Source organism: Danaus plexippus, chromosome 15, assembly GCF_018135715.1.
Source record: "Danaus plexippus chromosome 15, MEX_DaPlex, whole genome shotgun sequence".
In the NCBI taxonomy this organism is placed as follows: Eukaryota; Metazoa; Arthropoda; class Insecta; order Lepidoptera; family Nymphalidae; genus Danaus; species Danaus plexippus.
In genome coordinates this window covers 2,521,225-2,532,831 of record NC_083547.1, presented here as the reverse complement: position 1 = coordinate 2,532,831, position 11,607 = coordinate 2,521,225, and the positions used below count along the sequence as shown (strand labels likewise).

The 11,607-nt window shown below is 35.7% G+C and overlaps 1 protein-coding gene and 1 pseudogene across 5 annotated transcripts; one reads left to right on the top strand and one right to left on the bottom strand.

The window, feature by feature from the left end:
• Positions 1–48: 48 nt before the first annotated feature.
• Positions 49–3,771, top strand: LOC116766586 (tetraspanin-9-like). Of its 5 annotated transcripts, none has more exons than XM_032656493.2 (6): positions 49–197; positions 1,769–1,853; positions 2,047–2,238; positions 2,526–2,780; positions 3,172–3,303; positions 3,551–3,771. In XM_032656493.2, exons 2-6 carry the CDS (start codon positions 1,776–1,778, stop codon positions 3,596–3,598), a joined length of 705 nt encoding a protein of 234 aa, XP_032512384.1. In that variant the 5' UTR covers positions 49–197; positions 1,769–1,775; the 3' UTR covers positions 3,599–3,771. The 5 variants fall into 5 exon arrangements, with proteins under 5 accessions (XP_032512384.1, XP_032512387.1, XP_032512381.2 ...); XM_032656496.2 differs by having other exon boundaries at positions 51–197; positions 1,774–1,853; XM_032656490.2 differs by lacking the exon at positions 49–197 and adding an exon at positions 311–1,391.
• Positions 3,757–11,288, bottom strand: LOC116766321 (uncharacterized; annotated as a pseudogene).
• Positions 11,289–11,607: the final 319 nt, after the last annotated feature.

The window sequence follows — 11,607 nt, the reverse complement described above, 5'->3', positions numbered from 1 at the left end:
AGTACCGATGTCTTTGGTGGGGAGTTTCTCGTTTGACTCGCGAGCTGTTACTCGAACCAGTTGTTAAGACCGCCTCGTCAGCGGCTGACTTGTTCGGGGCCACTTGTCAATGAACTCGCGCCAAAGTTACGTTAGCTGTGGGAGTAATGATAAGTGAAACTTGGAGGATCGTTTATTTGCAACTTTATTACATAAAGGTGAGACTGATCGTTATTTTATACAATGGAATGTTGATATTTTAACAAAATCTTTATTTATATGCGAATACAACAACGACTAATGTACCAAATATGTTTATGACGCGCGACCGGTGTTAATCGCTTAAAAATAGTAGTATCATAGATTTGCTATGATAGTGACACCGTTTATTACAACATTAAAGTCTATTTACTATGAATGTGCACGATCTGATGCAACTTTCACTTAGATATCATCTAGAGAAGGGACCAAATGGACCTTGCGTTATATCGGAGCTGCCTTGAAGCGAACGTCCGCAGGTGCGTTAGCGTAATATGTAACATAATGTATGCACTAAGCATTACTATTGGTTCGTGACACACATATCGCTGCGATTCAGAAAAATGAAGTACAAAACAATGAAGTACAAAACAATGCCAGCTGCTGTGTGGATCGCTGGAGCTTCTTAACACTTAGATCAACTTCATAAATACTGTAATATAAAATGTACATGCTATATAATATGTAGGTTGTAACTTGTGTTCACGATTAAATTGACCGTGTTTCAGATAACATGGTATAGGATGATTTAATAATTGAAATTGATTACCGGGCCTATATTTCATTAACCTATTTGGTTTATGGTTAGTTTAGTAAATATAATAAACCTGTCAGTTTAATGGATGGTGTAAACGTAAAGGTTTTTAGAGTGCACACGCTGTATCTTCTTGAGATCGTTACACAATTCTCTTGGTAATCTTCAAATTACAATTCGTTCTTACAAATCACCACATTACTTTTTAGCTTTGTTCTCTATTTCAAATGTTTATCTTATCATATAAAGCACGAGAGTTTTCGAAAAACAAATAGCATCATAATAAACAAATATATAAAAACAATATAATCCAAAAATTCTTGAACTATAAGTTTACTTGTCATATTTGTATCCTTAACCTTCTCACGTCATTCACACAGAATTGATTTAATTATGATCTTGGACTGTTTTGTTAAATGACAATATTATTTTGTTCATCTACCCTCGATAGTATTATAAACTGGTCTTTGTTATATTGATAGCCGAAGCATTTACACGCATAATCTAAACCAAGTTATGTTATAAGTAAATCTAAAATGAATGACGTTTTTATTAGAGGACTACATGTTAATCCCCGAAATGTGAGAGCACAGAGTAAACAAAGTCATGCACATTGGAGGTAAGAAAAGCGTGGCATTCGAGATTGTTTGCACATAATGTATGTTTAAAAGTCAAAAAATATAATAACAATGTTGAAACAAGTTTATATTTTCTACGATATATAACATCAAGACGCATGTTAGCCAATCTTGGTGTGAACAATTTAATGTGTATATTAGTCTTACGTCGAAATCATTTACTTTCAAGGTGATATCAGGAAAATCAAATCTAAATTATGTCAATTAAGAAATAGAATCCTTAAGGTTTATGATAGATAAAACTAATAATATTTAGATATAAAACGAAATAAGAAGAAGTTAACTTTATTTATTATTTTTGCGTATGACTTTTGTAACAGCAATTTTAACTTTTATGATTATCAATATTTAATTTCAGAGTAGCCATGGCGATGGGCGGTGCGATGGATAGCTGTGGTCGTTGTATGAAGATCTCATTGGTGGCAATGAATATTTTAACATTTGTAAGTTAATACACTAAATTAATCATTCGGTTTCACTCAATGGACACATTATTTCCGAACGTCAAATAGAAGTTTTCGATAACATAACATCTTAACAATAATTTAACATATAATAAGTAATAAAAGTATAGCCCGTGACTAATAATAATGAAATGTTGTCAGTAATTATTTATTTTCTATTTAATTTACTCAGCTGGGGGGTGTGCTAGCTCTGGGTATTGGAGTTTGGATCTGGGTGTCGCGATCCTTCCCTAGTACGCTCATGAGCAACAATATGTTCATAGCGTCAGTTGCTGTTGTGGTGGCGATGGGAGCTGCTGTTATGATCCTATCCTTCCTGGGTTGTTGCGGCGCCGCTAAAGAAGTCAAGTGTATGTTGCTAACGGTACGTTTCACTTTTAAATATCTTATGGCTATCTGAATGTTCTACCTACAGCAGGAATTTCACATAGTTATAGAGCTCCGTCGTATAAATATGTAAGATATATGATCTATTGAAGGATTTTATAAAGGAAAGACGTCTTTTACGATAACCGTTTACGATCAAGTAGAACGTCGACTTTACAAATTTATGAAAGTCATCGTCCACTAATTAATAAAACAAAGTCAGAACTCAAAAGATAAACATCCATAGGAAGTATAGTGCTAAATGTATTGTATTATTTCTTCCAGTATTATATTCTAGTGTTCATAATCTTCGTGGTGATGCTGGTGGGCGGGATCCTTCTGTTCGTGTTCAGGGTCAAGGTGCTCTCGACTTTGGAGCGAGAGATGCACGCGTCCATCCCCAACTACGGTACTCGTCGTGAGTACACGCGCGCTTGGGACGAAACGCAGACCAAACTGCAATGTTGCGGCGTCAAGAGCTACAAGGACTGGAATGACAACGTCCCTGACAGCTGCTGTGTTGAAGTTTATCCTGGACAGGTCAGAACTGATACAAACTATCACCACAAATTGAAAATGATAGTTCAATTTACATACATTAGACATTTCCATTTATAAACGAGGGCGTAAAATTTATTAAACTAAGCATTTCTTATTATTACTTTCATACATGTTTAAGTACTTTTAAAACCTAATTACATTTCTTATTAAGGCTTAACTAAAAAAGCTCAACTCATTTCATGTTTGGTCTACCACCTCTTAGAAGGTAACGGATTCACGGATTTAATTAATGTTCCTATGAACGTAAAAAAATAAAAAAAAACGCCGTATCACGAGTTCTCATTATCATTATCACGGTTAACAATGTGCAATTTCGTTTTTCGTTTAACATCTGTCTGATGTATTATAAAAGTCGGATTAAAAATTTCAGAGACGAGACTGCAAGTATTCACAGAATCCAACTACGATGTACATGGATGGTTGTTTTAATAAGACTGTAGACTTATTAAGGGAGGATGCGGCCTATGTCGGCACGGTCGCCGTTGTGGTGGCTTTAATTATGGTATGGAATTAAATATTTTAACAAGAAATAAATTTGGATATGTGTAATTTTTAGAAATTCTAAAGAATAATTACACAATAAACTTAAAAATCTACCAAAGAATAGAATAGCGTCTCGTGAGACATTTATATTTGGAAAAAATATTCTTATTCCTACCACTAGTTATGCATAGACTCGGAAGTTGTTTTTGTGTTGTTAATTATGGTTAAACTTTTTGGTTTAATAATGCTTTTCTTTGCACATCCAGGTGCTGGCGCTTATATTTTCCTGTGGTTTGTTCGTTAAAATAGAGTGACATTACAGCGTATCTGTTACGACTTGAACATTAATGTCAATTATTGACTGTCAGTTGATTGTCTTATGCGAGCGTCAGTCATTCTGGCCTCGCATTATGTATTACATTAGTTAATTTATTTTCTAAATGTAGATAAACATTTAAAATAAAAATTATACTGATTTTCAATAAAATTGTTTTAATTTGTATCCATAAAATAGTAAAAATATAACGCTTTATTAAAATTGTATCAAATTAAAATTATATATACATCAAGATTTAAATGATTTATTTGTAAAAATGGGATTAAGACAATTAAGATTCCTGATTCCATAATACTACTTTTTAGCTTTTCTCCTCGGCGGAAACTTGATAGTATTGGGGTTGCCATCTCTGTATTGTCCGCTACGTGTGAACCAGCCACAGTTGCGTATAACACAGTCGGAGGTGGTTGTGCCGAGTGGCAATCCTAAAGCACTGATGCGCTCGAGGGCTTGAGTTGGACCCGCGATAATCTAAATAATGAAAAAAAATATCAATTTATATAACTTCTTATGCGAAACGTTACGCATAACTTACTCTTCCAAAGACGACATTTTTTCCGTCAAATTGAGGTAGAGGTTTGAAGATTATATTAAACTGTCCGCAAACTTCATTGTCTGTGGTGACTGCCATAGACATTACTCCTGTTATCATATCATGTGATATAAGTGAATAAAAACACAACGGGTAAAAAGTAGTAAGACAAATAATGTTTTATCAAATAAATAATAATAATAATAGTACCTGGTACGGTGTGTTTTAATTTAAAGTTCTCAGCTGTCATCAATTCTACTTCACCTTCTGGTAAAAAACAACCAAAACCATTGTCTTTGACGACGTCACCTCCACGACAGTATAGATTGGGTACAACTCTAAGATTAATCACCGGTTTCCTTAATTATTTGGCTTAATTTCCTCCATGTAATATAATAAAAGCAGTAACATCAATAAAACTTTATTTAAGATATAAGAAACTAGAATCATTTATGAAACATACAAACGAATGAAAAATCATTATTTAAATATTCTTTATTGATATCTAAACTAATTCCCAGGTACAGCGTATTTTATAGATAGACTTAAACATAATGTTCATCCTTAAATTTCGTCCAGTTTTGACGAAACAGGGAAGTGTTTTTATTTTAAACTAATAGATTACGTTAGATTTCGGTTTTTCTATAGTTATGCCTGTCGCACTTATATGGATACTGTACATCAGGAAAAAAGATAAAAAACAAGTCAAGTTTGGAGTTTAAATTAAAGAATGCAACAACATGTAATACAACCCTGAACATATTACATAACCGTGACAGACATAGGAAGGAAAAATTGGAAAGGAAATTTTCGATTTCGCTAAGTTTAACTGTATACCTGAAAAACCTGGTCCCCATGTACGCGTGTCCTCTAGAATCGCCTTTTAAAAGACTAAGGAATAACTGACAAGTTTTAGGTGCAATGTCGTTAAATAATTCAGCAATCACACGTCCGATCTTTGAGCCTCCAACAACCCAAATTTCCAAAGATACTCTGAAAAGTTGAAATCAATGACCAGATATTACCAAGAACTTCGCTCCCGATCACAAAATGTGATTTAAAAATAAACGCAAGAGGTATATGATTATACATGCATTCGTAATATTAATGGACTAGGAAAATGTAATTAACTAGCTTTTTGCTATATTTTTTCTCAAGGATATCGAGTTTAATGGTCAAAATCAAAAAAATACATATACATGTATATACTCGTATTAATCATTGGAAGGAATACATATTTTTCACCTATTTATCTGGTAAGCAGATGTATACTAAGACATAACATACCACACGACATATCATAAGAGTTAATAAGGTTCCGTATAGTAATAAATAGTCTGTTATTCATTGATTATTTTTATATCAAACAATATATTTATTTAAATAATCTTACTTTGTACGTGTTACATTTGGTGGTTTGTCGAAAGCAGGATCTCTGATATCACGATCAATTTTCTCAGTTTTAAAAAGTATAAATGGAAGCCTGAAAATTTTAAAGTATCATCTTAATTTCAATTTCAATATATAACTAAATATATTAGTAAGAAATACCTACGATGCACCCAAAAGAGTTTATGCTTTGTGTCCTGCCAAGCATTTTCCAGTTCTCTTGTGAGAGTTGTTCCGATCTCTAAAGTAAAAAAAAAAATATAGATAAATATTTTTCGACTTAAATTATAATATTAGCGTAACTTTTTGTCAAACATTCTCGATAAAGTTTACACAAACCGCTATAAGAAGTCTCGAATAAAAATATAGTTTTGTTTCGTATTTCATCCAAGACACGTTGTCTTTGTTTGCACAACAGCTTATTGTATGTGTCGGTAGGCTCGGGGGTATCAGCCATCCACAAAACCCTAAAATAGGTTTATTTATTGTACAAAACTTACAAACTTTTATTTGATACTAGCTTTTGCCCGCGACTTTGTCCGCGTTTCCGTCGTTTTTCGTGAAAAAGTAGCATATGTCCTTCCTCATGGTTCCAGTTTTGGTTTTGATGTAACAGACAGATTAACTTTCGTATTTTAGTAGGGCAATATAATATGTCAATTCACAATACTGTTTAAAAATATAAGGAACCGCAGAATATTATTATTAATAGCTGTGCCCGCGACTCCGTCAGCGTGTAACTCCTTGTTTGTTATTAACTTAATGTATTGCTAATATTGTTTAGATCACTTTCAGATGAGGCTTAAGTAACTATGGAACGAACATACTTTAGCGCAAAGCTTGCGGGTAAACTATGTTGAAAGCTGACCCATTCGGCACGTGAACATAAAGAATTCTAGAACTGCTAGCCCGAGAAAGAGCGACGTATAACTGACCATGCGAGAAGCAACTGACACCGAGATCTACTCCAGCAACACGAGAAGTCTACTCATGAGCCTTATTAATTGTCATTGTAGAACACACCGATACTGAGAATTGCGTTCTTTTAAATTGGAATGGAAAATGTTAATTCTGGGAATAAAAACGGTTTCTTCTGCACCGTAACCTGTTAAAATTTGAGCTTCGATTACATTTTGTTGCAAGTGGGTTACTTTTAGCCGAATTCCATTGCAAAGTTCCGGTGGTCTTAAATTTCGGAGCAGAATAATCGGAATGCCAATTTTTAAACAAATTTCATAAGAATAAGGCAAATTTAAAGAATTTAAAAACTCTTTTGGGTAATTAGTGGCTTCTGGTTCATTCACCATTCTATTTATTAAACTATAAACTTTGCTTTCCCCTTGTGTATTAGTTAGTATTTATTAATCTAGATGCCTGGTCATTGCGAGGAGTTAAATTTACCTTTACATAGCCTAGCATTGTCCCTTTTTAATATATGTTACGTTACTGTAACCCGACGATATAAGATTTACCGCCTACTGCTGTTAAGTCTTCCTGAAGAGCACAATAGGCACGATTTATGGCAAGACACGGAAATTATCTTTAGTTGCGCCTTCATCATTGTGAGATATATTTCGAAGAAAAGTCTTCTGCAAAGTTTTCTTTTATTTTTCCCATAATCGAACGGATCTGACAAATTACAAAATGCGAGTAATGTTACAAATAAATATCGTAACCGTCGGGACTATCACTAAGACAGGATTCTGCTAAAGCGTCAGCCCAATGCTGATCATTTTCAAGCAAATGACGCGCTTGGCAAGGGTCAATGATAAGTTGGATAAACAACATCGTCTGTTTTTTTCAAATCTATAATGATGTTGGTCCTCGCACTGTTTGTAATAATAATCTCTAGTAGAAACACTCAGCGTTGTTAGGATGAACGGTATGCACTCCACAAAGAACATGTTCTTTGAGAATATATGATTCGCCTTCTACAGGCCTGCCACGGCGTCTACGGTTAAAGAGGCCTCTTTGCTTATCGTAGGTAAAATTCGATGGAATTTCCTAGTACAAAAGAGATTTTGCAAAATTATCAGTTTTGCAAAGTCAAAAGAATGCTAATAAAGTTGTTTGTCTAGGGTTCTCTAATCGTTCTGTAACATTTTCGGCGTTGAAATATATACGTTGATGGCCTTTAAGATGCACATCCAGATGGGTCACAGGTGGATATCTTTCGTGAATGTTAAAATTTAATATCCGCCACACAGCTTTTGAAGAGCTGATATGTCTGACTAACTGAAATCTAGTAACTTCAACGTGTTCATATCTCAACGCAAACGTAGCTTGGTCACTGCCCTTGTTAATATACTTACAAATATATTTTATTGACTCTACACCATTTCACATTTCTACATTTATGTGAGCTTGAAATGCTCTAGACAACACAGGCGAATACAGAACTACCACATATTATCAAAAGGAACCTCTTGTCCAGACACTCGATTTTCAACAGTAAAACCACAATTGCCTCTTGAACGGCGACGATATAATGGGTATTAATCATGTCCCGTTACAGTTTAATCCACTAATGCTTTTGGATATCTTTTAGTGCAACGACCGTCTTGCAAGCAAGGAGCATCTCGTTAAACGCACTACATGGACCACGAGTTCTAATCATGAAGTTTTAAAAATGTCGTATAACAGGGGATCTTCGATCGGATCTGGAATTTCAGCACTGATTGAACTGTCTACATCATTAGGTCGAACCTTATCTTTTAACCAAAGCAAAATATGTGCGTGAGGTAAACCGCATTTTTGAAACAACAAAACACTATACATACATATAACACAATACTTCTCCAAAAACGTTACCTTTGGTATTACCATTAAAAGTAGATGTATCATTGATTTTAATTTTAAATGAAAAACTCTTGCGATAATATCACAGCGGTCATGCGGTGCTTGACCCTCAAGAAGCACCCTCAAGAAGAAGAAGAAGAAGAATTTGAACGAATATTTAAACACTACCAAAACAACTAAACCTATTTTATAAAATAACAACAAAAGAAATAAAAATAAACTATATAAAGAATAAAAGTCGCGCTGATAAGCACGTTTATATATAGGGTTTTCCAATAGGGACGCTTGAACTTTGACAGCTGATTGCGGCCATGTTGTTTGAGTGACAGCTGTCAAATGCAGTGTGTTATATTCATTCCGTCCTCCCAAACCACTATGGCAGGTGACAGTGTCGAGCAGCACGTGCAAATCATAAAATTGTTTTATGAAAATGGGTCTTCAGTTCGAGCAACGTTCCGCGCACTTCGCCCGTTTTACGGTCGCGATGATCGTCCTGCCGAGTCGACTATCCGTCGATTGGTGGACAAATTCGAGTCAACCGGGTCAGTTAACAATCAGCCGGTTCCCGTGCGTCAACGTAACGCGAGATCTGCCGAGAATAACGCCGCTGTGCGCGACAGTGTCCTCGAAAACCCGCGGCAGTCAATTCCGCGTCGCGCACAGGAACTCGGCCTTTCGCAGACGCAGAGCCTGCACCCGTACAAGATCCAGCTGACCCAAGAGCTCAAGGTTAATGACCATAGACAGCGCCGTGTGTTCGCTGACTGGGCATTAGAGCAGTTGGAAGTTGACGCCGATTTTGGCAAAAAAATCATCTTCAGCGACGAGGCGCATTTTTGGATGAATGGCTATGTCAACAAGCAAAATTGCCGTATTTGGGACGAGACCAATCCACACGAGGTTCACCAAGTGGCAATGCACCCGCAGAAAGTGACTGTTTGGTGCGGATTTTGGGCCGGAGGCGTGATTGGTCCGTATTTTTTCGAAAACGATAATGGTGTGGCCGTCACCGTCAATGGTGAGCGATACCGGTCGATGATAACCAACTTCTTTTGGCCTGAAATCGAGAATATGGATCTGGACAACATGTGGTTTCAACAGGACGGCGCTACGTGCCACACAGCACACGCTACGATGGAAGTTCTGCACGAGCAATTTCTGGACATGGTCATCTCGCGCGGAGGCGACGTGAACTGGCCACCGAGATCGTGCGATTTGACCCCGCTGGACTTTTTCTTGTGGGGTTTTCTTAAGTCGCAGGTCTATGCCAACAAGCCGCAAACCACCGATGCCCTCAAAGTCAACATACGCCACGCCATCGATCAAATACAGCCCGATTTGTGCGCCAGAGTCATCGAAAATTGGACCTTTCGTGTGCGCGCCACCAACCGAAGCTGTGGCGGTCATTTGAATGATGTCATATTCCATACATAACGGGGTCGATAGACCTTCCAAATAAAAAAAAAATTTCGCAAATATCTTTCCTACATGTATTTTTTTTGCATTTCAAAGATCAAGCGCCCTTAATGGAAAACCCTATATCAATTATTGTCTGTCAATAAAGTCGAACGCTCTGAACTCATCAACAGCCGCATATTGAATGAAGCTTGCGCTTGCCTCCCGCCTTTTTATACCTTACTGCTGGGAGCCGCGTCGATCGCGGCAACAGTTACGCAAAAATAAACCTTATAGCATTATTCAGTATTCACGCGCGATGGCTTATTAGCGTATTTCATATATAAGTTTGTTTTTTCTATACCGATTTCTATAATTCTTTTTTATTGAATAGGTAGGTAATAATGTATTTTTTTTTAATTAGGGATAAGTGAGAGTATTATAAACGTAAGAGTAAACAAATATAATCAGAAAGCTCCGAACTGTTACGCTATCGGGAGTTATACGTGTTATTGTAAGTCAACCACAAAAGAGAGACATATGCTGTTGTGGGATATTTTTTATACTATTTTATGTACAATTTTTTCATCATACATCATTTCTATGTAGCTTTAACCATTAAGGCTGCACACGAGACGAAAGTTTAAAAAATTAAACAATTTCTCCCGTTTTCCCAACATTTCCCTTCACTGCTCTGTTCCTATTGATTGTAGCGTGACGAAAAGTATACTATAACCTGCCCAGGATTATGAAAAATAATTGTACCAGGTCTCGTTAAAATCCGTGAGTAGTTTTTGTTTCTATAAAGAACATACAGTCAAAATTTTTACAGATTACATTTTTGGCATCAGTATCGATCACTAATCACCCCCTGTTAGTAATTTTGAAAATATATTTCATGTACAGAATTGAGCTCTCTACAGATTTGTTATAAGTATAGATAATATTCCTAAGTTTCATCGACTTGATCATACCCCAGTCCTTTGTATGAGATTGATTCGTTTCAGCAGTTCTTTGTTAACGTTCATATTTTCTTCCAGCTGACGAGCGTAGTAGTTGAGCCTTCGAGGCTTCAAATATAATTCGGGAAAAAGTTCCGGCGGATGATCGTCCACTTTGTGCTTGGACATTTGGAGCTGAAATATTTAAATATTTCTCATAACAGAACCATGTTGATACTGGAGAAAAGTTTTACGAACCTCTTTTTGATGATTACACCATGTTGCATAAAAATCTTTAGAGAGCAAGGGAAACCTTGGCGGCTGAAACGTTTTATAGAGTATAAGCAAGTTTTATTTCTAATATATATATATAACATTTTATTAAGTAACTAACAAGTTTAAATTCTCTTGGTTTCCGTACGCGAGGCGGCCGCGGTCGCTCGGGTTCGGGTGGTGGAGTGCGTAGTAACGGATGTTCTAGCAAATGGTCACACGCTCTCTCTCTCAGTGGATGCATCTCTAAAACAGCTTAAATAATATTTTATATAAAAAATTGGTATAATATTACTCAAAACTTGTCATTTCTTTCCTTATCGATGTTCGGAATATTTATATAATTACTATATGAAAATTGAGATTTAATAAAAAAATCTGTTTTTCATCGTAGACATTTCAACTAATAACTCTAAAAAATGACATTCACATACTATTCTTTTGGCTTAACAAATATAAAAACTTATTTTGTATATTTTATTCTTCGTAAATTACTTTAGGGATAAGGCAAGCTTAGAAACCATAAAAAGCGTAAAAAGTTTACTCTCATGTTATTGTTTTATCTTAACTTTATGATTTTGCGTCTGCGAAATTTATCGTTTATATTAGAATAGTCAACTTAAAACGTCTTTTAAAAAGGGGGATTTTATAAAAAAA